Source organism: Zalophus californianus, chromosome 16 (genome assembly GCF_009762305.2).
Source record: "Zalophus californianus isolate mZalCal1 chromosome 16, mZalCal1.pri.v2, whole genome shotgun sequence".
In the NCBI taxonomy this organism is placed as follows: Eukaryota; Metazoa; Chordata; class Mammalia; order Carnivora; family Otariidae; genus Zalophus; species Zalophus californianus.
The window spans coordinates 31,232,958-31,259,782 of NC_045610.1; the positions used below are offsets into that span (position 1 = coordinate 31,232,958).

At 36.2% G+C, this 26,825-nt stretch overlaps 1 protein-coding gene across 6 annotated transcripts in view; it reads right to left on the reverse strand.

Moving 5' to 3' along the window:
* The window catches only part of STXBP4 (syntaxin binding protein 4), a 228,133-nt gene that overhangs the window by 175,307 nt on the left and 26,001 nt on the right, over positions 1–26,825 (reverse strand). For 3 of the 6 annotated variants that reach the window (XM_027568028.1, XM_027568027.2, XM_027568026.2), the window contains exons 4-8: positions 24,442–24,548; positions 23,796–24,015; positions 22,742–22,820; positions 9,555–9,649; positions 2,101–2,197 (exon numbers count right to left, since the gene is read on the reverse strand). In XM_027568028.1, the coding sequence (XP_027423829.1) occupies positions 2,101–2,197; positions 9,555–9,649; positions 22,742–22,820; positions 23,796–24,015; positions 24,442–24,548 (598 nt within the window). The remainder of the gene's footprint in view (positions 1–2,100; positions 2,198–9,554; positions 9,650–22,741; positions 22,821–23,795; positions 24,016–24,441; positions 24,549–26,825) is intronic. The other 3 variants (XM_027568030.2, XM_027568029.2, XM_027568031.2) reach the window with 2 other exon arrangements.

The window sequence follows — 26,825 nt, forward strand, 5'->3', positions numbered from 1 at the left end:
TACATGGCAAGTAAGTAGCAGAGCAGAATTCCATTTAAGGTCTGACTCCAAGGCATATACTCTTAGCAACTGTTAATTAAGACAGCCTAATCCTGGAGTGCCTGGGTCGCTCAGTCAGTTAAGTAGACACCCTAGGCTCAGGTCATGATCCCAGGGTCCTGGGATTGAGTCCTGCATAGGGCTCCCTGCTCAGCAGGGAGCCTGCTTTTCCCTTTCCCTCTACTGCTTTCCCTGCTTGTGCTCGCTCTCTGTCAAATAAATAAATAAAATCTTAACAACAACAAAAAAGACTGCCTGATGCTGGCTAGCAAACTCTAAGTTTCTTCAAACATGAGTGTGACCCAATTCATCTATGTATCTTCAAATTTTTTAATTTTAGCTATTATATTTTTATTTCCAAAGATCCTTTTTTGTCTTCTCTGATGGTTCCTATTCTACAATATCCTATTTTTTATTTCTTGGATGCCTTATCTTTGCTGACCTTTTCAAAGATGTTCATTTGTTGAGAGAACTTCAGATTTGTCTGAAGTTCTCTCCTGCTTTTGCATTATTCCTCCTTTTTCAGGGTCCTTGTTTTTTTCTTTGTCAGTTTTGGGCTCTTATATTTTATGTTGGAGAATTTCTCCAAATGTCTGGTGACCCATGGCTATAAGTTCATATTTAAGAAGAATCACCACCAAGATACTGATTGGAAATTTTGTGTACATAAATTGCCTTGTCATCTGGCTGGTTTCACTACAGAGCAATCAGGGGTCCAACTGACATTTTGGGGCAGCTTCTTCAGTGAGAATCTTACAACCTCTTGCCTATAGAGTATGAACATGACTGCAAGGTTCACCGAGCAATCTGGGTGTGCGTTGTGATAACTAACCATGCACTCCACCAAATTCCCTGACTGCTGGCAACTATAGGTTCAGAAGCTCTCCGGTTTAATTTCTCAAGAGAATACACTTCTTTCTTTGTAGGTATAAGGGACTGTTATATTCTGGGCTGCTTGAGAGGGGGCAGGTAACAGCCTAGATAAAAACTTCTTATACAGATTTCTAACAACCCTATTTGAAATGCCCCGCCTACACCCAGCCTTCAGAAATACCTGATACTTTTAATTCTTAAGCCTTTTCAGCTTGTTTCCCATTGTGTTTCCCCCATCACTTTAGACACTTGGGCTTTTTTGCCTCCACTCACTAATTCATTTACTCTCCTCATCCATGTTCTATCCTTATATATCATGGTTTGGGTTAATACACGCAATTCTGTTTTTTGTTCTCCTCACTATTTGGGGTGATTTTCAAAAGCAGAGGAAAGCAAATGTATATTTTCTCCATCACTGTGAAACTAAAAAGTGAATTTCTTTAGCAATACAGATACTTTAAAAATGATACAATGTTGCATTTATTGTATAAGAAAAAAATTAAATACTGAACACTATCAACTATATAAAAAACTGTTATATTCAAACATCACTAGTGGCAGAACAAATGCACATGTAAAATGTCTCTTGAAAACAACTTATCAATACCTATCAAAAGTTTAAACCACTTGTGGGAATTTATCCTAAGAAAAAGAAGGAAAAAAAACTACGATGTTAAACACAGACTTATTTATAGTATCAGTCATGAGAAACCATCAAAATTCCCCAAAGTAGAAAGGCTTAATATTATAGTACATCAACTAAGTATGTCAATACTATGCTAACTTTAATAAAATAATTATACAGCATCATAAAAATATTTATTCTGTCATATTAGCTGGAAAAAAGTATGAAATTTCACAGCACTGGAATTAGAACTTTTATATTTTATATTGTTTCTTTTGTTATTACTAAAGAAATACTTATGCAATAAATAAAAAACAAAAAAGTAGGATAGAATGATGATATTTTAGAGCTGGAAGATGCCAGGGAAGTCTCCTTTCTGCTGACCAGCCAGGCTGGTAATTCTAGAAGACATTTTAGGGTACTGATTAAGAAACTTGAAATAGATGTGGTCTTATTTTTCCCCTCCCTCCTTCCAAAGAAGACGCACTCCTAGTGAAAATAGGTCACCATAACTCTCCCACCAAGTTTCTGTGATGACACAACACGATAAAACTTAATATTACCTCCAAAAGACACTGTCCCCTTTGGGTCTACTTGCACTTGCTGCCTCAGGGCTTGATGTTGTTCCTTTGTGGGCTGAATTCCAAGATAATCTAAAGCCTGGAAGGAAAGAACTCATGTGAAGTAATGTTTCAAATCTCCAAAGAATAAAACTTTTCATTATAACTTTAATTTACAACCCAGTGAAAAGAATCAATATCAGGAACAGGGACCAGAATTACATGCCCAGAGAAAGTCTGTTGACTATTTATGGATTAATTTTCTATAAAATATTAGCTTCCTGATTCTACTACCACCTCAGTTTTTTTGTGGTTTCTTTTTTTTTTTTTCTTTTTTGCAAGACCAGCACTTTGGCTGAGGCCAAATTTATAAGCATAGCCCTAGAACCAAAACTTAATTTCTTAGTTTAAAATATGTGATATGGCAGAAGAAAGAATAGCAAGGAAATTCTATTAGATCAGATTAAACATTAATTTCTATAAGTAGCACTACAAAGCACAGATATTTTGTTAATATATGTGAGACCAAAACTAAACTTGATAGGAATTGGGTTAAACACAAAATATTCTAATTTTAGCTTATTTATGGCAGGCTTACACAAATAGTAAAATAGAAAGCTTTCTCTGGAACCCGCCTCTCTTCCTCTTTTGTTTTTCTTTTCTCTACCTTCTTTTAGTACCCGTAGCAGATTAAAAATTCAGAGATGGCTTGTTGTATTCCTATGTTCATTTTCTTTCTGTTCTTGAATAACAGAACCACAAATTTTAGCTAGAAACTCTGCCACCCAGCTAAAAGGTATTTCCCAGCCCACTTTGGGGCTTGAAGCCATGGGACTGACTATGTACTGGCCAAGGATATTGAAGGTGAATATCTGGGAAGGCTTTCAAAAGTAAGTGTAGGCTATTCTTGTTTTTTTCCTTCTCTCTTTGGGCTTAATTTAAAAAGAAAAAAGATGGAAGGAAGGAGGGGTGGGAAGAAGGAAGGACGAAAGGAGAGAATACCAGAATTCAAGTAGTCATCTTGGTTCATGAGCTACTTCAATAAAGATGACGGAGCAGAAAGATAGAGCATGTGTCCCTGACACAGTAGAGCTCCCATGCCAGCCCTGGATTACATATTTTAAGGCTTCTTTTTGGTGTGAAAGAAATAAATTTCTAATGGAAACCACTGTTATTTTAGGTTCTCCAGTTATATATAGCAAAACCTAATCTGAATAGCAAAACCTGACTGGATGGCCTATTACTGGATTCTGGCAAGAATGTATTTTGTGTCAATACTATCAAAACTAAAAAGTAGGTAAAGTTCAATATTGGTAACTGTTCCTTATAAACTTCTCCCTCCTTTGCAATCTGCTCATTTATCATTTCATTCACCAAATATTCATTTAGTGCTTACTATTTCAAGCACTACACTATGCAAAGGGAACACAAAGAAGATACAGCTACCCACAAACAGTTATGGTCCCTAGGGTGAGAACAGCATGTAAATAAGTGTAACTAGTGCAATATGTAATTTATACAAGTGTGTATAGGATATACCGAGGCAAAAACATACCAGTTAATGTATAGGTGGCCAGGCACAGTGAGAAGAGGAGACAGGAGAATGGAGATTAGGAAAGATTCATAGATTCATTAAAGAGTGATTCTAGAGCCTAGCTAAGCATCATCTGCCTGCTCTGTCTACACCGTCATAAGTATTTGCCTGTATAATGTGGAATAATTGCTCTTAACTTTTTATGTTCTTTCCCTTTGGTTATAAAAATGTTCCAAACACACACACACACACACACACACACACACACACACACACACACACACACACACACACACACAAAGAATAATACAAAGAACATCCATGTACTCAAATATTCATTGGTATTTGCTTGAAATTATATATATTTTTAAGAAATAAACATTACAGACTTGGTTGAAAGTTTTCTCTATTGTTCCTCGGCAGGAACCACTACCCTAAGGTTGGTGTATGCTTCCTGTCCATGATCTGATACCATTACTACGTGTATTCCCTAATGTTATGTACTCCTGTGCACTTAAAATTTTACATCAATAGTATACTACAAACATTATTATATATAAATTTACAAATTATTTATTCACAAATTATTTTTATTTTTACCTCAGTGTTACGATTTCATAATTGCTCAATATTCTTGTCTGTGAAACTAGTTGACTTAACTTTAAATGGTATCCCACTGTATGAATACAAATTCTACATCCTTTGATGGGCTTTTATCGTTACTCCAACTTATTTTTTTATTACAAATAATTACACATATTTCCTTGTATGGAGGTGTGAAAATTTCTCTACAGTATATTCCTAGAAGAAATGCTGAATCATATGTATTGTATGTATATATTGTCACTTTAGATATTGTAAAATTACTCTCCAAACTGGTTGTAGCAACTTACACACACCAGTAGCATATAAGATCTATTTTTGTCCATTCTTAAGAGCATTTGTTGTTTTCACACTTTAAATTTTGTCAATATGTTGAATATGAACTGGACGTTGTTTGTTAAATTCCCTTAGTTACAAGTGAGATTAAAGTTCTTTTACATGTTTATTAGTGATGTTTTTGACTCACAAATCACTTAGCAATATGTTTTAAATTTTCACAGTTTTGAGAAGTATTTTTTTGCTAGTAATTACTAATTTGGTGGCATCCTCCCAAATATGAAAACAAAAAAATGTCTCTAGACATTGCCAAATGTCCCCTGAGGCCAAAAAAAAAAAAAAAAGGACCCCCATCCTTGAGAACTACTGCTCCAGAGACAAGCACTATTAATTTTTTTTGGTGTATAATTTTCTAAATTTTTTCTATGAATATAGCACCTAAATAGTAAATATACATAGATTATGTATTTATTTACAATAATTATACTATATGGTATTATATGTTTTTAAAATATTATCAATATATCATAGCTTTCTATTTTGTACATTTTTGCATCTTTTGCATGCTTTTCAAAACTGATGTAATAGTGCCTTAGCATTCAAGTGTATATATACTTCAAATTTTGAACATAACAAAACATTATAAAAGTCCCTTTTGAGCTTTTCCCAAGAGGTAATACCTGTCATACATTTGGTTTAATATTCCTGAGTATTTTATTATATAATATTTGACATATGCTAAAAACAAATATGTAACAGATATACATGTTTTAAAGCAGGGCAATAAAATAAAAATTCCATGAATCCATTTAAGAATTATAATAGTGCTGAATTCATGTCACATACTCCTATCCTACTCAAGAGGTAACCTAACCACTACTACTGAAATGTGGGATTATTATTCCCATAAGACTAATTTTAAGATGGTTGGTCACATACATAGGTATCCCTAATGTGTTATTTTGTTTTTCTATGTTTTAGCTTCATAAAAATGCTGCAGATAGTCAGAATTCTGAAACTTGCTTTTTTTCACCCTACAGTATGGTCTCATCATTCATCTGTATTGTTATATGCTATTGTAACATCAGCACATTCACTTTCACTGATAAATACCTGATTAGATGAATATGTCACAATTTATTCATCTATCCTCCAGCACACTGGGGTTTTCTGCTTACTGGCAATGCAACAATGAACATTCTTGTACACATCTACTCTAGCACATGGTTACAATTTTTTTTAAAGATTTTATTTATTTATTTGAGAGAGAGAGAATGAGAGACAGAGAGCACGAGAGGGAAGAGGGTCAGAGGGAGAAGCAAACTCCCTGCTGAGCAGGGAGCCAGATGTCGGACTTGATCCCGGGACTCCACAATCATGACCTGAGCCGAAGGCAGTCACTTAACCAACTGAGCCACCCAGGCGCCCTCGGTACAATTTTCTTTAGGGTGCGTACTCAGGAGAAGTATTGGTGGGTCTTTTCTGATTGACTGTAGGACTTTTAAAAATATTTTGGATAGTAATATTTTATATGTTATGTGTATTACAAATATTTTCTCCCAGTTTTTAGCGTAACTTTTTACTTTTTCATATTCTTTTTATGGAGTTCTTTAAGGACAGTTCCCAGGCATGTTTGCATACCATTATTTCATGTTTTTATAAATATATATGATGGGGCATCTGCGTGGCTCAGTCGGTTAAGCATCCAACACTTGATTTCGGCTCAGGTCATGATCTCAGGGTTGTGAGATCAAGTTCCGTGCTTGGCGTGGAGCCTGCTTAAGATTCTCTCTCTCTCTCTTTCTCTCTGCCCCTCCTGCTCCTCTTTCTCAAAAAAAAAAAAAAAAAGCATATAAATGATAAACTTGAAATTTAGAACAGATTGTCTTTTGGGGAGAGGGAGAGGTGTATATAATCAAGAAGAAACACATAGGCAATGTCAAAAATTCTGATTCTTAGCTGGGTGGTGGTACAGGTATGTTTATTATTCTTTAAACTGTACATGTACAATATAATCATTCTGTGTATGACTGATGTTTTCATAGAAATAAAAACAATTTTACAAAAGTAATGCAAACAAAACACCTGTCACAGAAGGTATGTAATATGTGACTATTATTATACTAAGTAATAATAAAATTATAAAATGCAATCAGCTACAATGGAACTTGATCTGGAGTCACACTTAAGAAATTTACTCTAGATGAATACAGCATGTCAGTGAGGTAAACTCATAAATTTAAATGGGAAATAATTTATTTTTGGTCAAAAAACAAGTTCCAAAAATTTCTTGAGTAATTAACATCATCTTTTAACCTTAATCAAAATGCAAATTTTTTAATTGGACAAATAAATGTCCTTAACTCTTTCTAATATCTGAATGATGAATTTTAAAAATGTCACTTCTTTACAATATTTGTCACATACTTCCTAACCTAATACAAAGAACATCTCATTAACTGTAATCAGACACAGGGCATGTCATTGCTCACTACACCTTTCTTCAAATGTTACAGAAATGGCAAGAGGTAAAGTAAATATCAGTGAAATGGCATCTGTATCCCAAAGCATCTTTCTAAGGTACAAAAATACAGATAGAAGAGAAGTACAATAATTCTTGGTCTTTAAGCCAACTAATAAACTGTATACCTATTTGCTGTGTTTACAAAGCCTACTTACAAGTTTAACATTAGGATTAAATGAGTACTCATAAAAATGCTTTAAAAAATACAGCACTGTAAATAACTATGGTAAAATTATTTTAAAATATCTGTATATTAAATCATCTTCAGAGTATTCATAGAAAGAGGCAATCCATTTTTCAACAAGGAATTGCCAAATAAGTAGTTGAATATTCCAGTATATCCTGATACAAAATTGTCTACTTAGCCTAGTAAAACATAGAGGATTTCATGAACACAATGCCACACACACACACACACACACGTCTTGACAGGTAATTTCCTTCAGTAAATTCTAACTTCTCTGTCTTTCTTAAAAACTGTACTGAGTAGGCTAATTACTTAATAACCTCATGATTAGTGAACACCTTTTCCTTGTGAAATCTTATTATAACACAAATTTCCCAGATGCTATATGCAATATATTTATAGAATATAAAGGAAAAAGATAATTTTATTTCATTTTAAATATTTGATCACATTGGCCTTATGTGTTACTGAATAGTAAATATGTTAAAAATATAATGGATAATAAAATTGAATCTGTCTACAAAGTAGCAACTGAAATAGGACCTGTTTCAAATAGAGTAATACAAATATAATTACATTATTATATAACCAAACAAAAAAGGGAGAGTAGCTTAGCAAATATTTGGGAAGATAGGAGCTAATTTGGATTTTGGAAAAAAAATTCTTATTAAATAAGATGCTGTTTCATACTCTAAAAACAAAGAATGCTCTACTAAATAAAGTCACTAAATATACTTTGAATAAAAGTGAGAGATGAGTTAACACAGAATGTGGGTTGCCTTTGCTGTAAAACTGCCATTTTATTTTTCCAGAAAAATAATTTGTTTAGGCTAAAAGGAGGACCAAACCCTGGAAATTCTGATTCAATAGTCAAACAACCCAAATTTCTTAGAATCAATACAAATTTAGATGATTTTCATATCTAAGACAATTAATTAGATTTTTAAAAAAATCATGTGCTAGGAAAACTTAAATCGAATAAAGAAACAAAGGCTGCCAAATAAAGTCATCAGCTGGATAACTTTCTCCTTACGCAGAGAAATAGTATTAAATCTTGGATGTTTAGAAACGCGTATTAAAAGCAATGTCATTAAAATACAGTAACTTATTTATTTTTTAGATATTTATAGATGTTTTTATATCTCAAATATTCTTTTTTTTTTTAAATACTAATATTAACTGATTGTAAACCTTGGCATCAGCCAGAACTTACATTTTAGCCACCAATAAAAAGAGAGTACAAGTTAGCAAAAGAGACTCAGGATTTTGAAAATCTAAAGGCAGTATCTAAGTACCTAATTCATAAGAAAGTTTAATGAGGTGTTTAAATAGTGGTAGGTGTACTAGATATTGTCGTGAAGAAACTTTATCTTGTTGTCAAAACAAAATACACAAAAAACTGTACAGCACCACAAAATGATATTAAGTGCTACAGATGTGAAAATAAGGCAATACTGGCTCAAACTATAATAGTTAGCAAAATCTGGACACAGGGATTGGAATTGAGTTAGGATGTGAACACTGGGTAAGATTCAAATTGACTCTGGAAAAAGTATTTGGTATAGGACCATGCATGCAAATGTATGAATATGGGAATAAATGCAATGTGTATGTACTGTGCATTTTCAACTCTCCCTAAAATGTAAAAAAATCATTATCCACGAAAACTGATAGGAAAGTAGAGGCTGTGGAGTACAGTAACTATATCCATTTTTATATTTAAAAGAAGACAGCACATTTTTGCTGTGAGTTCCCAGGTCACCTGATAGGAAAAGCTCTAAAACGCTTTTCTAATTTTAATTCTTCCTTTTTAATAACCTTATGTTTCTTCTACATACAGAAGCTCTCAATACTTCACTCTCCCCAGAACTAATTTTTGGTGCCTCTTAGTACATTGCTACCATCTTCTTTATATTTAGTGAGCACCTGACTATTTTGTTCTTTAGGATTTAGTTTCCCTGTGCTTTTTAAAAAGTTGAATAATGTGAGTATTACCTCCTTCCACTTACTGCTATTCCACATACTTGGTCATAATTCATTCCCTGTTTCCTTTGATTTACATTGTGAAACATCACATTTGTTTTTATTTTTACACAGGAGGAAACTGATTAATTTGGTGTCAATTTAGGTTCCAGACGGTTTTTCTATTTTCTTCTAGTGAGTTGGCTGCTCAACTCAAACATAAATAATTAAAACTCAAACTGCCATTCAATTGCAAATAAGTAATTCTCCAAGAAAGTAATAGCTCCAGTTCTTCCTTTATCCTCTCAAAGAATGAGAATACTTCCTCACTGTTGTTTTATAGAAGAAAAATGGAAATTTAAAGTATTTACCATTTCCAGTTTCTCTGCCTTAAGGCGAACAGAGGGATTTAGGGAAATCTTCTTTCCTTGTGGTCCATAATTATCAGTCCATGCAGGGGCAATATCTAAGAGACAACAGGGTGCACGTTAATTGGAAATTTAATTGGAATAGAACTTTTCATTTGACAGGATATGTTCTGGGCTCCTGCTGTTCAAATATAATTCTGGCTAATCAGTTGGCAGTTTTCACTTTTGTTTTCATGATTTTTTTTCTTTAAATCTAAAATGTATTATATAAATCAGCTTCACTTGAGCACTAAAAGATATAAAAAGAATGGCCAATTATGCATTAAATCCCATGGAAATATTAATATAAAAGACAAACATACATCCTACCACTACCCCATCATCACAATGCCTTACTAATTGTAAAGTGAAGTCTTTTTTCTTCCAAAGTAAGTAAAATCATGTTAGGAATGCAAAAAGATTGTGATATGTCTTTGGCAAAAGTGGTTTTGTTACATGAGTTCTGTAGGTACTATGGAAAAACTCATAAACGCAAATTGTTTCAAGTTTGCACATAAAGTATGATACAGACTAGGAACTTCTGGAATCCAAAATCCCATTTCTTACTTTACATTAAGGTTATATTTCAAGGAGCATAGAGGGACTTCCAAGAGTTGAGTTTCATACACCCCTCACCCACCCCAACACCTTCTTAATCTACACTGATTATTCAGATGAGCCTTTGTCCTTGCTGCATGAATAAGAGACCAGATGCTACAAGGGATTAGACCTTGAAAAATTATTTGTTTTAATATGCCAAAGTTTGTAAAACAAATTCCTGTAATTCATGTCAATCCTTGTATATAAATTGTCACTATTCTAAATACACTTCTAAATGGTATTTTACTAGTTCTACATAGAAACAAGAGGAAGAGAAAAAACTTTTTGAAATGTCACATCTTTATGCAGTGTTTTAATTTTTTTTTAATTTCTCAGAGCATCTGTCTCTAAGTACAAAATGATTTGCATTCTCTTTCTTAAGAACATAAGAAGCGCATATGAAAATAAATAGTCTTCCTCTAAACCTTTAACACATCCTTAACATTCTATGTAAAATCTTGAATATAGCTTATAGGTGTCAAGATCATAAAAAAATGGTTACTGACTTTTAGCTTCAAATGGAATCAAACCTTGAAAAAGAGTGATTTTAGTATAATAGAATTTTTACAATTCTGATAAAAGCATCAAAGTCTCTTTTGTCATCATGATACCTAATTGTTAGCCATGAGACAAAAAAATAGTGTGTGTATATATATATATATTTTTTTTTTTTCTTTTTTTCTCTTAAGAGAAATTCTGTGCCAAACCTACAGTGTGGCACAAAAGATCAGCATGGAGTAGAGTGGTATAGAAGACCAAAGAGCAGGGAAGTCAAACTTTATTTTTCATTTTTAATGTCTGGATTTGCAAGGCTTGTCAATGACCTTCAGCTTGGTGCCTGACCTGCACTTAAGGAATGAGAGCACTACTAGGTGTACCCAAGCTAGCTTAATCATGATTTCACACCAATAATCCTACTCCTGGGAGTGAATTACTCAATTCAAGTGTAAGTATGTGGAAGGGCTAGAGGATGGGAGGGACAGGGAGGAACAGGGACACACACAGAGCATCCGCACACACTGAGACATGCATTCTCACTTATGTATTCCTACACCTAAGCATAAAAATTTGCTATGTGTAACAGTGGAAATAACAGCGGATCAGCTCTTATTTACGCTTACTTTTAGCCAGGCAATGCACTAAGTACTTCATATAGATAAGCTCATTAAGCTTTACTATAGCCATAATGACATAGGTGTTATTATTCCCATCCCAAAGATGGAGAGATCAAGGCCCAAAAAGGTAAAGAAACTAGCCTATGATCACATAGTTAGTAAGTGACCATGTCAGGATTCTAGTCTTTTGTAACTCACAAAGCCATTATTCCTAAATGTTGTCAGTATCTTTCATCATGTTTTCTCATCTGTAAAGTAGTTAGAATAAAATAGTGCACCTTACAGGAACTGTAAAGGTAAAATAAAGAATCATAGAAAACTACTATGAACACTTATAGAATATCGTTTGTGTTTAAGTAGGCTCCATGCCCGGTGTGGAGCCCAACACGGGGCGACCCTGAGATAAAGACCTGAGCTGAGATTGAGAGTCACATGCTTAACCCCCGAGCCACCCATGCACCCCTAGAATATTGTCAATATTAACAAAGAGACATATTTAAACAGGAGATTTAATGTAAATTTACACTAGCCCCCCATTTAACAATATGCAATCATGGCTTAACAAAATCTCACTTTCTTTCAGCCAACCTTCTCCTAAACCTATACCTTTGAGCCAAAACCTTAGGAGGATTTGTGCATAAATCCTGCAAGCTTTGGTGATTCAGAGTAGCTTGACCTGAAAAGCTGCTCATAGACAGGCAGCTTTCCCCATTTGCTGGTGACATCTCTCAATTCTGGCCTCAAGCTCTTGATTTGCTCCTTTCTGGGGAGTGAGGATTTTCAAAGTATAGCTTATTATTCTCTTGGATCTTCTCTCCTATTCCTCTTTTTAGGGGAAAAAAGGCAATGTTTTAAGAGGGCAGGATCAAAACCATTTTACACCATGAATCCTCCATGGATATTTTCCCCCCATCACTCTTTTGTTTCATTTATAAAACCTTAGTGTGGGAGGATTACAGTTTGTGTTCTGGTAAAGTTAAAGTAATGATAATATTTCTTCATGCAATAATTCTTGACTTATTTTTTTAGGAATGTCTTTAGCATGCTTTTAGCTCATTTACAAGCTCATGTGTTAGTCAGCTTATAGCAATAGTAAACGACTCTGAGTTCTGAAATAAGAAATTCATATAATAGTTTTTAAAAACATATTCAAGTATTATGTGGATTTTTAAAATTCTAACCAGTTTTACACTTTGGAATAATTTTGAGATGGGAACATGGGTAGATTTGCTTCAATTCAGTTTTTTTATTGAGGTTAACATTAAAACTTGTTTACATTTTTCGAATAAATACCAACTAGCTAGAGGAGTTTAGATGTGGCAGTTAAGGGTCTAATTTAGGAACAATCTATAATTAAGTGCTTATAACAGAAAAACCATACGGTATATAAGCTACCTAGAGATAATTTAGAGTTGATTTTTTCCCACCCTCCCCAAAAATATCTGGCCTACTACACTTATGTGAAAATAAAAAAATAGGACTGACTCAATGCTAACACTACTCTAGAAAAATGTTCTATTTTAATTGTATTTTAATATTTACTTTTCATACAGCTCACTCAAATATATTTTCATTAAATCATTTTCTATTACAAAATATAGCACTGTTTCTTTTAGTCACTGATGTGAACTTACCTCATTTTATTCATTATTCTGGGATCTCTTTACTCTAATCAGATCTGCCTCCTAGGGTCACCTGACATCTAGCTCATCCTTTCTTCTGTGCTTTTGCTCATGGTGCTTCCTTCACTTAGGAAGATCTCCTTCATCTGTCAATTGATGTTTACCACTTCTTTCAAGATCTGGATGATGTCAGATCTTTGCTAAGAAATTTCTGCATGTTGTGACAAATTCTTTACTATGTACTAATTTGGGGGGCGGGGGAGGATGCAAAATTGAATTAAAGTATGGGAACTTTTGTTTCTGCTCTAAAATAATCCCCTGAAATATTATTTGAACTGCACTCTAGTCAGTGGGTTCTGTAACATTAATAATAATAACAAAATTTACTGAGCTTATGCTATGTACCAATTACAATGCTAAGTGCTTGATATGCATCACATTTAATATGCATAAAGACCCATGACACAACTATTTCAAGGTTACACAGCTAGTAAGTTGGAAGTAAAGAAATGAACCTCTACATTTGCATTCAGAGCCTGTGCCCTCACTACACCACACTCAGGCCACTTCTTTCCTTATCCACTTTGTTCATGTCTTCACACTATCTGTGACAAGATAGTATGTTCCTTCGAGTACAGAAACCACCCACACCCTGCCCTAGTTAACACAGAACACCACAAACTGTAGTTATTCAATAAAATAAACACAAACATATATGTTTTCTAATCTGAATAATGAAGGTTTTTTTTTAACCCCATGTTTTATTTCACCATAGACTATTAAGAATCTCATAGAAAATATCCTAATTCCTTCGTAACTGCTACTAACCTATGTTTTCTATGTACATGACATGCTTAGGAAGTGATTCCTGAATTAATAAAAGCCTAAGAGAGGCAATGAACAGTCCAATTACTTTAAAAATTAAAAACATAAAGGTATCCTCACTATTGTTTGCTTCTTTCATTTATACATTTTTTCTTCTTCACGTGTGTTCACAGTTTAACATAAAAACAATACATCAAGACGGGGGCGGAGCAAGATGGCGGAGGAGTAGGAGACCTGGATTTCGTCTGGTCTCAGGAATTCAGCTGGATAGGGATCAAACCATTCTGAACACCTAGGAACTCAACAGGAGATCGAAGAAAAGAATAGCAACAACTCTCTGAACAGAAAAGCGATCACCTTCTGGAAGGTAGGACGTGCGGAGAAGTGAAGCCGAGGCGATATTCGGGAGGATAGACGGCGGGGGAGGGGGCCTCCGTCGGCCGCTTCTGGCAAGTGCTAGAGCCATGGAGCACAAATCGGAACTTTTAGAAGTCGGCTCCGCTGAGGGATGTCGCTCCAGTGGCTAAGTGGGGGGGTGGAACCCTCACGGGACAGTGTGGTCTCAGGACCCTCGGGGTCATAGAAAGACCAGGGGTGCCTGAGTGCGGCAGAGCTCCCAGGTATTGGAGCAGAGAAGCCGGCTGCAGAGACGGAGCCGAGGCGCAGGCTCTCAGCTCGGGGTTGCTATAAACTGTGATCCGTGGCCCAGTCGGGCCACTGCTCCTCCAGCAGGGACCCAACAAGCGGCAGAGCCGGGGAGACTCCACTTCCTCCCCCAGGAGGAGCGGCGCAGGAGCGCACCACAAGGATCTGCTGGGTTTGGAGACTCCACACGGGGTCGGGTTGCAGAGATAGAAACGCTCGGTCACAGGCCGGGTGAGCACGAGTGTGGCCGGAGACCAGGGAGATGGGAGTGACTACTTTTCTCTGGGGGCGCACTGAGGAGCGGGGCCCCGAGTTCTCGGCTCCTCCGGGTGGAGATTAAGAGGCCACCATTTTCACTCTCATCCTCCAAAGCTGTACGGAAAGCTTGCAGGGAACAAAAGCTCCCAAAAGCAAACCCAAGCAGATTGCTTAGCCCCGACCGACAAGGGCGGGGCAATTCTGCCTCCAGCAAAGACATTTGGGAACCACAGCAACAGGCCCCTCCCCCAGAAGATCAGCACGAAGAGCCAGCAAGCCAAGACCAAGTTTACGGATCAATGAGAACGGGAGAACTCCAGCGCTAGGGGAATACTGCACATAGAATTCATGGCTTTTTTATTATGATTCATTAGTCTTTCAAAGTTAATTTTTTTAACTTTTTTTAAAATTTTTCTTTTTCCCTTTTTCAACCAAAATCTTATCAATCCCTTTTTTAAAAAAAACAGTTTTATTTTTCATTTTCAGAGTCATAATTTATCCCTTCATAGTAGTTACCCTTAATTTGGCATATATATGTAAGTTGTTCTCTCTTTAAAACTTTGAGATAGAGTTTCTTCTAACATATCAAAGTATACCCTAAATCTCTAGTGTATGGCTTTGTTCCAATCTCCTGCCTGATCACATTTTCTCCCCTTCTTTTTTCTTTCTTTCTGTTTTTTTAATCCTCTTCTTTTTTCAAGCACCTTATCAATTCCTTTTTTAAAATTCTTTATAATTTTCATCTTTACATTCATCTTCCATCCGTTCATTGTATCAACCCTTATTTTGTACATATATATAAGTCTTTCTTTCTTTAAATTTTTACGAGGCACTTTCTTCTAACAGACCAAAATACACCCAAAATCTAGTGTGTGGCACTGATCTATGCACTAGCCTGATCATATGTGATCATATTCTGTTTTTTTTTTTTTTTTTGTTATGTTTTTGTTTGTTTTTATCTTTTTCTTTTTCTTTTATTCCCTCTTTCTTTTTTCTTTCTTTCCCTTTCTTTTCCCCTGGTTTCAAGTCTTTTCTGATTTGTTTAGATTATATTTGCTGAGGACGTTGTGAACCTGTTAGCATTTTGTTCTCTCATTCATGATTTCTCCTCTGGACAAAATGACAAGACAAAAAAAATCACCTCAACAAAAAGAACAAGAGGTAGTACCGTCTGCCAGGGACCTACTCAATATGGACATTAGTACGATGTCGGACCTAGAGTTCAGAATGATGATTTTAAAGATACTAGCTGGGCTTGAAAAAAGCATGAAGTTATTAGAGAAACCCTTTCTGGAGAAATAAAAGAACTAAAATCTAACCAAGTCAAAATCAAAAAGGCTATTCATGAGGTGCAATCAAAAATGGGGGCACTAACTGCTAGGATAAATGAGGCAGAAGAGAGAATCAGAGAAATAGAAGACCAAATGATGGAAAATAGAGCTGAAAAAAAGAGAGATAAACAACTACTGGATTACGAGGGCAGAAATCGAGAGATTAACGATACCATAAGACAAAACAACATTAGAATAATTGGGATCCCAGAGGAAGAAGACAGAGAGAGAGGGGCAAAAGGTATATTGGAGCAAATAATAGCAGAGAACTTCCCTAATGTGGGGAAGGAAACAAGCATCAAAATCCAGGAGGCAGAGAGAACCCTTCTCAAAATCAGTAAAAATAGGTCAACACCCCGACATCTAATAGTAAAACTTACAAGTCTCAGAGACAAAGAGAAAATCTTGAAAGCAGCTCGGGAGAAGAGATATGTAACCTATAATGGTAGAAACATTAGACTGTCAACAGACCTATCCACAGAGACCTGGCAGGCCAGAAAAGACTGGCAAGATATCTTCAGAGCACTAAACGAGAAAAATATGCGGCCAAGAATACTATATCCAGCTAGGCTGTCATTGAAAATGGAGAGATAAAAAGCTTCCAGGACAACAAAAACTAAAGGAATTTGCAAACATGAAACCAGCCCTACAAGAAATATTGAAAGGGGTCCTCTAAGCAAAGAGAGAGCCTAAAAGCAGCATAGACCAGAAAGGAACACAGACAGTATATTGTAACAGTCACCTTACAGGCAATACAATGGCACTAAATTCATATGTTTCAATAGTTACCCTGAATGTAAATGGGCTAAATGCCCCAATCAAAAGACACAGGCTATCAGATTGGATTAAAAAACAAGACCCATCAATATGCTGTCTGCAAGAGACTCATTTTAGACCCAAAGACACACCCAGATTGAAAGTGAGGGGGTGGAAAACCATTTACCATGCTAATGGACGCCAAAAGAAAGCTGGGGTGGCAATCCTTATATCAGACAAATTAGATTTTAAATCAAAGACTGTAATAAGAGATGAGGAAGGACACTATATCCTACTTAAAGGGTCTATCCAACAAGAAGATCTAACAATTGTAAATATCTATGCCCCGAACATGGGAGCAGCCAATTTTATAAGGCAATTAATAACAAAAGCAAAGAAACACATTGACAACAATACAATAATAGTGGGGGACTTTAACACCCCCCTGACTGAAATGGACAGATCATCTAAGCAAAAGATCAACAAGGAAATAAAGACTTTAAATGACACACTGGACCAAATGGACTTCACAGACATATTCAGTTCTGAATATTCAGTTCCATCCCAAAGCAACGGAATACACATTCTTCTCTAGTGCCCATGGAACATTCTCCAGAATGGATCACATCCTAGGTCACAAATCAGGTCTCAACTGGTACCAAAAGATTGGGATTACTCCCTGCATATTTTCAGACTACAATGCTTTGAAACTAGAACTCAACCACAAGAGGAAAGTCGGAAAGAACTCAAATTCATGGAGGCTAAAGAGCATCCTACTGCAGAATGAATGGGTCAACCAGGAAATTAAAGAAGAATTAAAAAAATTCATGGAAACCAATGAAAATGAAAACACAACTGTTCAAAATCTTTGGGATACAGCAAAGGCAGTCCTAAGAGGAAAGTATATAGCATACAAGCCTTTCTCAAGAAACAAGAAAGGTGTCAAATACACAACCTAACCCTACACCAAAAGGAGCTAGAGAAAAAACAGCAAATAAAGCATAACCCAGCAGGAGAAGAGAAATAATCAAGATCAGAGCAGAAATCAATGAACTAGAAACCAAAAGAACAGAACAGATCAACGAAACTAGGAGCTGGTTCTTTGAAAGAATTAACAGGATTGATAAACCCCTGGCCAGACTTATCAGAAAGAAAAGAGAAATGACCCAAATCAACAAAATCATGAAAAAGAGGAGAGATCACAACCAACATCAAAGAAATACAAACAATTATAAGAACATATTATGAGCAAGTCTATGCCAGCAAATTAGATAACCTGGAAGAAATGGATGCATTCCTAGAGATGTATCAACTACCAAAATTGAACCAGGAAGAAATAGAAATCCTGAACGGACCTATAACCACTAAGGAAATTGAAGCAGTCATCAAAAATCTCCCAACAAACAAAAGCCCAGGGCCAGATGGCTTCCCAGGGGAATTCTACCAAACATTTCAAGAAAAATTAATACCTAGTCTCCTGAAACTGTTCCAAAAATAGAAATGGAACGAAAACTTCCAAACTCGTTTTTTTAAATTTTTTTAAAAGATTTTATTTATTTATTTGATGGAGAGCGAGAGAGCACAAACAGGGGGAGCAGTAGAGGGAGAGGGAGAAGCAGTCTCCCCGCGGAGCAGGTAGCCCAATGCGGGGCTCGATCCCAGGACCCTGGGATCATGACCTGAGCCGAAGGCAGAGCTTAACCATCTGAGCCACCCAGGCACCCCCCAAACTCGTTTTATGAGGCCACCATTACCTTGATCCTAAAACCAGACAAAGACTGCATTCAAAAGAATTACAGACCAATATCCTTGATGAACATGGATGCAAAAATTCTCACCAAAATACTAGCCAATAGGATCCAACAGTACACTATAAGGATTATTCACCATGGCCAAGTGGGATTTATCCCTGGACTGCAAGGTTGGTTGAACATCCGCAAATCAATCAACGTGATACCATATATTAACAAAAGAAAGAACAAGAATCATAAGACACTCTCAAGAGATGCAGAAAAAGCATTTGACAAAGTACAGCATCCTTTCTTGATCAAAACTCTTCAGAGTATAGGGATAGAGGGTACATACCTCAATATCATAAAAGCCATCTACGAAAAACCTACAGCAAATATCATTCTCAATGGGGAAAAGCTGAGAGCTTTTCCCCTAAGGTCAGGAACGCGGCAGGGATGTCCACTCTCACCACTGCTATTCAACATAGTATTAGAAGTCCTAGCCACAGCAATCAGACAACAAAAAGAAATCAAAGGCATCCAAATCGGCAAAGAGGAAGTCAAACTCTCACTCTTTGCAGATGATATGATACTGTATGTGGAAAACCCAAAAGACTCCACCCCAAAACTGCTAGAACTCATACAGGAATTCAGTCAAGTGGCAGGATATAAAATCAATGCACAGAAATCAGTTGCATTTCTATACACCAACAACAAGACAGAAGAGAGACAAATTAAGGAGTTGATCTCATTTACAATGGCACCCAAAACCATAAGATACCTAGGAATAAATTTAACCAAAGAGGCAAAGGATCTGTACTCAGAAAACTATAAAATAGTCATGAAAGAAATTGAGGAAGACACAAAGAAATGGAAAAACGTTCCATGCTCATGGATTGGAAGAACCAACATTGTGAAGATGTCAAAGCTACCTAGAGCAATCTACACATTCAATGCAATCCTCGTCAAAATACCATCCACTTTTTTCAAAGAAATGGAACAAATAATCCTAACATTTGTATGGAACCAGAAGAGACCCAGAATAGCCAGAGGAATATTGAAAAAGAAAAGCAAAGCTGGCGGCATCACAATTCCGGATTCCAGCTATATTACAAAGCTGTCATCATCAAGATGGTATGGTACTGGCACAAAAACAGACACATAGATCAATGGAACAGAATAGAGAGCCCAGAAATGGACCCTCAACTCTATGGTCAACTCATCTTTGACAAAGTGGGAAAGAATGTCCAATGGAATAAAGACAGTCTCTTCAACAAATGGTGTTGGGAAAATTGGACAGCCACATGCAGAAGAATGAAACTGGACCATTTCCTTACACCACACACAAAAATAGACTCCAAATGGTTGAAAGACCTAAATGTGAGACAGGAGTCCATCAAAATCCTAAAGGAGAACACAGGCAGCAACCTCTTCAACCTCAGCATCTTCTTCCTAGAAACATCGCCAAAGGCAAGGGAAGCCAGGGCCAAAATGAACTATTGGGATTTCATCAAGATAAAAAGCTCTTGCACAGCAAAAGAAACAGTCCACAAAACCAAAAGACAACCGACAGAATGGGAGAAAATAGTTGCAAATGACATATCAGATAAAGGGCTAGTATCCAAAATCTATAAAGAACTTATCAAACTCAACACCCAAAGAACAAATAATCCAATCAAGAAATGGGCAGAAGACATGAACAGACATTTTTCCAAAGAAGACATCCAAATGGCCAACAGACAGATGAAAAAGTGCTCAACATCGTTTGGCATCAGGAAATCCAAATCAACACCTCAATGAGATACCACCTCATACCAGTCAGAATGGCTAAAATTAACAAGTCAGGAAACGACAGATGTTGGTGGGGATGTGGAGAATGGGGAACCCTCCTACAGTGCTGGTGGGAATGCAAGCTGGTGCAATCACTCTCGAAAACAGTATGGAGGTTCCTCAAACAGTTGAAAATAGAGCTACCATACGATCCAGCAATTGCACTAGTGGGTATTTACCCCGAAGATACAAATGTAGGGATTCGAAGGAGTACGTGCACCCCAATGTTTATAGCAGCAATGTCCATAATAGCCAAACTGTGGAAAGAGCCAAGATGTCCATCAACAGATGAATGGATAAAGAAGATGTGGTATATATACACAATGGAATATTATGCAGCCATCAAAAGGAATGAGATCTTGCCATTTGCAACGACGTGAATGGAACTGGAGGGTGTTATGGTGAGTGAAATAAGTCCATCAGAGAAAGACATGTATCATATGACCTCACTGATATGAGGAATTCTTAATCTCAGGAAACAAATGGAGGGTTGCTGGAGTGGTGAGGGTGTGGGAGGGATAGGGTGGCTGGGTGATAGACATTGGGGAGGGTATGTGCTCTGGTGAGCGCTGTGCATTGTGCAAGACTGTTGAATCACAGCTCTGTACCTCTGAAACAATGCAATATATGTTAAGAAAAAAAAAAGATAGCAGGAGGGGAAGAATGAAGGGGGGTAAATCGGAGGGGGAGACGAACCATGAGAGATGATGGACTCTGAAAAACAAACTGAGGGTTCTAGCAGGTAGGAGGTTGGTGGGATGGGTTAGCCTGGTGATGGGTATTAAAGAGGGCACGTTCTGTGTGGAGCACTGGGTGTTATGCACAAACAATGAATCATGGAACACTACATCAAAAACTAATGATGTAATGTATGGTGATTAACATAACAGTATAAAATTTAAAGAAAAAAATAATACATGAAGAGAATGGAAATTATATACATAAAGAGGATAATACTAATAATGTTTCTAAGAGTGAAGGAACCCCACTAAGTAAAAGGGCATATAATTTATGGCTAGAGATTGCTACCAACCCACTGGTAAACACTGTTCCAAACTATTAGAGGAAACTATTATGAAATCCACTATAAATTCCTGTTAAGTGTGGTGCCTGTGTGTTGTGGTCTGAATGTGTCCTCCCCAAATACAGATGTCGAAATCCTAATCCCCAAGATGATGGTATTCGGAGATGGGGCTTTTAGGAGGAGCTGAGGTCATGAGGGTGGAGCTCTCCTGAATGGGATTAGTGCTCTGATTGAAGAGACCAGACAGGTCTCCATGTGAGGACAGGATGGGAAATCTGCAACCTTAAGAAAGCTCTCACCGGGACCATGGTATCACCATGATCCTGGATTTCCAGCGACCAGAACTGTTAGAAATACATGTCTTTTGTTTATAATCTACCCAGTCTGTGGTGTTTTGTTATAGCAGCCCAAATGGAATGAGATAGTATGTAATTTATGCTAATCTGTCCTTATTATGCAATTCTAATCTAGATTAATGCTATTAAAAATTAAAATATACAGGTAAAAATTTGTATTATAATTTTTAGACATATGTAATTAACTTTTTTATAAGCATTGGTTTTTGATTAATGTTGTACTTCATTTTTGGAGATAATTTAAAGGGAAAGCTTTTTCTTGATAATGGAGTCACTAATAGATATTTCACAGTTTGATAAAAATTATTTTTTTATGGATGACACAATTAATACTTTATTGTTTTAAAAAGTCAGCAAATCATTTCATGGTAATTATAACTAATACTATTCAATTCATAATACTGCTTTTCTTTTAAATTAACACCTATACAATCTCTTCTTAAAAAAACATATTTCTTTTTTTTTTTTAAAGATTTTATTTATTTATTTGAGAGAGAGAATGAGAGATAGAGAGCACGAGAGGGAAGAGGGTTAGAGGGAGAAGCAGACTCCCTGCTGAGCAGGGAGCCTGATGCGGGACTCGATCCCGGGACTCCAGGATCATGACCTGAGCCGAAGGTAGTCGCTTAACCAATTGAGCCACCCAGGCGCCCAAATATATTTCTTTTCTTAAGTTATGCTCCCATCTATAATTTCTCTGAAAGGTGCATTTAATAAACCTCACCGGTATTTCCCTAAAAGGAAAAGGCAACCTAATCTTGATTTAAAGAAGAGTTTACATTATTTGATTTCAACAGTTCACTGATTATTACAGCTTCATAGACACCGTTATGATAATGCATCTTAAAATTTCAACCCTTTGTTCAGGAAAATTTCTAATAAAAGACATAATCTAACAGGGACCATTGCACAATACATTCATTTTACTCTTTCATCCATTGAAGCAAAAAAGGCATAATGCATCCTTCTTTAAAGTATATTAAATCACATTATGTACTCCTCATTGAGAAAGAGTAATTGAAAGAAATAACAGTAAAGAGGAATTAAATGTGCATTTACCAGTATTAGACATATCCGTAGGGCTATTTTCCAAAGAAGTGATTGGAGTCTGTTCTGTTTTCTTGTATCCAGTTTTTATCTATGAAAGAAAAGAAAGAAAATAAAATGTCATTTTCTAAAGTAGGTCAAAGACCAGACTAGAAGCTCACGTTAACATAAAAAAAATGGTTTAAGAGATTAAAGCAGCGGTCCAAAAAATACGAGATCTCTAAAATTTTGGTATATTTATCTCTATAAACAAAGCATTTCAGAATTAAAGGTAACAACTGCTTTCAGCTCTACCATGTCCAAGGACAATAAAATATAAGGCCATGCACCTTATCTTTGAAAAGGTATTATAACCCCAAATAAAAAAAGTATAAGGGGCTGACAGAAAATCTTACACTCTATCTTATTAGCAGGTCCCTGAAACTGAAATTGCCTTTGACGAATTTTACTCCATTGACTGAAAGCCTACCTGAGCTCCTATTTTGTTTCATAGCTAACATAGACTTTAAGAGTATATGCTCTATTTTATAACTTTGATTTGTTAGGGCACGGTAGCAATTAGTAATTAACTGTCGATTTTGATGTAGAAACTGCCCCCTCTGTGTGAGTCTACTGGGGTGAACTATGCACATGTGAAGGAACCATATCCACCTACACCGGCTAATTAGGATTAGCCTCACTGTGCAGGAAAAAAGCTAAAAAACAAAAAGGAAGACTGCCTGTCTTCAGTCAAGCAGGAAACAGAAATAAGAATACATTAAACCATATCAGAGACTTTCTGAAAATAAATATGACATTCCTAACACAGTTTTGAGTGACAACTAGGCATATCTCTGTGAGGCCATTCCTGATCATGACTTTCTGGACAAAAGTCACACTGACTTGAAAAACTGTATTATTGATAGCACAGTATAAAAATATTAAACAGAAAAAAAGAACTTTCAAGGAATTACCAATCTGTTAAAAAACTGTACTACCAAAATTATAATTCTATTATATAAAACAAACATAAAAACAGATAAGGGATTTAGGGACTGCATAACTATACAGAGAAGTGTAAGATTACCTGATTGATCCTAAAAGAAGATAAAATGGTATCTGTGGTTTCGGGAGTGGATGAGGTCTTTGGAATTAGTATTTCAGGGGGAGAAGGAAGAAGGCTAAATGTCGAGACTTGAGGTCCATATTCTCCAGAAGCTTGTAAAAAAGATGTACAAGATGGATTTTCTAGATGACTGCCATCAGATTTTTGTCTTATGAACGCTATCTCCCAAGCAGATTCTGACCTAGCATTAAAAAGAAATCACTTTATGGACATAGTGTGGCTACAGTGCAACTAAATTTTAAGATAATGTTTCAAATATTATTAAAGTATACTAAATTTAGGGGGTGCCTGGGTGGCTTGGTTGGTTAAGTGTCTGACTCTTGATTTCAGCTCAGTTCACAATCTCAGGGTTGTGAGATTGAGCCCCATGTTGGGTTCTGCTGCTCAGTGGGGAGTCTGCTTGAGATTCTCTCTCTTCCTCTCCCTCTGCCCTCCCCCACCCCAGCTCACATGCATGTTCCCTCTAAAACTAAATAAATGAATAAATAAATAAAAAATAAAATATATATGTTTCTTTTAGGATCTAAAGTATTTAAATCTCTTAAATTACTGTTTTTGAGAAGACATGCTAATTAACTCATTCTATCTTATGGATAGGATAAGTTACCTCAACTTGGCTCTGGTAATTATGCTTTTCGCTTCTTCAAAGGATACACCAATCAGAGATTCCTTGTTTATTGAGACAAGTTGATCTCCTGGCTTCAAACGTCCATCCTAACAAAAGTAGTAATATATATAAAGAAACTAATAATGATGGTGTTTAAAAAAAAACAAAAAAACAAAAACAACTAATTGATGCAACTAAACCAAAGAAAAATTTTAGGGAATAGTCTCTTAAAGAAGGAGTAAAAAGAAAATGTTGGACAAAAAACCTCAATTGCAAAAAGTTTTGACTAAAGCCTGGTTTGCTTACATGCATGAATGAAATATGTTCATGTATATGCAAGCTCAATTTGCACACTAAGGAATCCTGAAGACATAGCCCAGTACAGCAGGAAAAGACCCATTTTAAAAGCTTGGTACTGGGGTGCCTGGGTGGCTCAGTTGGTTAAGCATCTGCCTTTGGCTCAGGTCATGATCCCAGGGTTCTGGGATCGAGCCCCGTGATGGGCTCCAGCCCCGTGATGGGCTCCCTGCTCGGGGGGAAGTCTGCTTGTCCCTCTCTCTCCACCCTCTCGTGCTTGCTCTATCTCTCTCTCAAATAAATAAAGTCTTAAAAAAAGATTGGTACTATGAGACAGATACAGCTCTGACTCTGTGATAAAGTAAGTCAAGTAATTCTAGAATATTTCAGAATATAAGGCTCATTCACTTTAGTTTCTAAGCATTCCTACATCTCTCATCCCACAAAATTGGTAAGGTTGATTCCACAGTAAGACTTCTAAAAATTCAGTCAAAGATCTTAATTATATTGATTCTATTTCAGCTCTCTACTGGATCTGCTGTACTGCCTGTGACTCAGGCGTAGCTGGGCTGGCTGTACATACATCTTTAGTCAAGTCCTACTAAAGATGACCACTTATAACCAGCTTCCTTACACTGTCTGCTAAGACCTGGCTCTGGCTGTAACCAGCCTAACTGGATCAGACAGAGCCTACTGATTACAAGATTTAATGGATTTGTTAGGCAAGTTTCCCAGTCTTCACCTGTCTTTTTTTCTCAATTCAAACTGGAAAAGAAGAATGAGCGCTCTTCATTTTCAGTTCCTAAGACTTGTCTCAATTATCATTTACACAAAGACAGAAAGCAATATTTATGTAACTGGGGAAGAAGCTTATAATGGTTAAAAAGCTGGATTTTCACCCCAATGGCATTTAAGTAAATTCCACAAATTCAAGGAAATATCTTTCTTCAAAGTCATATCTAAGATATATCCCTTGGATAACTGATCTTTGATCTGAACTTAATCACACACAATAATGGTGATTTATGGTTACTTTACAACTAAATAACAATAGTTTTTTTAAAAAAACAAATTTTTAAAAATTATTTATTTATTTTAGAGAGAGAGCATGAGGGGCAGGGGAATAGCAGAGGGGAAAAGAATCTCAAGAAGATTCCACACTGAGCGGGAGCCCAACAGGGCTGGATCACATGACCCTGAGATCATGACCTGGGCGGAAAACAAGGTCCGAAACTTGACTGACTGTGCCACCCAGGTGCCCCCTAAGTGTCTTTTTAAAAAACAAAAATAACTATTGAGGGACACTTGGGCGGCACAGTCAGTCAAGCACCCCACTCTTGGTTTTGGTTCAGGTCGTGATCTTGGGGTCATGAGACCGAGCCCCACATTTGGCTCCACACTCAGTGTGGAGTCTGCTTAAGACTCCCTCTTCCGTTGCCCCTCCCCCTGGTCCCCCCCCCAAATAAACAAATCTTAAATAAAAATAAAAAGACACTGCTATCTCTTACATTGAATACTGAGTACACAGGAAGATAAATAAACATAAAATATCAAAAAAAGTTATTTCAAATACTATGTAAAAGACACTATCATCCAAATGCATAATGACTCTATGACCCTTCTAAATTACAAACATTATTTAAAAAATTAAACTTAAAAGGAAATTTGATTTTACAAAATACATAAAATTTGGAAATTTATATTTTATAAATATAACTAGCAAAGTCAGAGAACATAACACAATTGCTATATTCACAAGCGATTTTTTTCCCCCTTCCACTGATTAATGTATGAGGAGTAAAACATAATAGTCATGCTGGAAAAGATTAAGCAGTATGGAGAGAGTATCCACCATATGGACCCTACATGTTCAGTAACATGAGAAAGCTGATTTTGTAAAATTTTGTAAACACAGTTCTGTATCGCTGGGCCCAAACCTTATTACAGAGTTTGGTTACATATGCATTTAAATCAACTCTACCCAGACATACTTAGACACTCACATACATTAGCTTACAATTTAATATGTGAAAATTTTAGTTTCAGGACAGTTATCTACTCAAAGTTAAGATGAATTGGCAACAAAC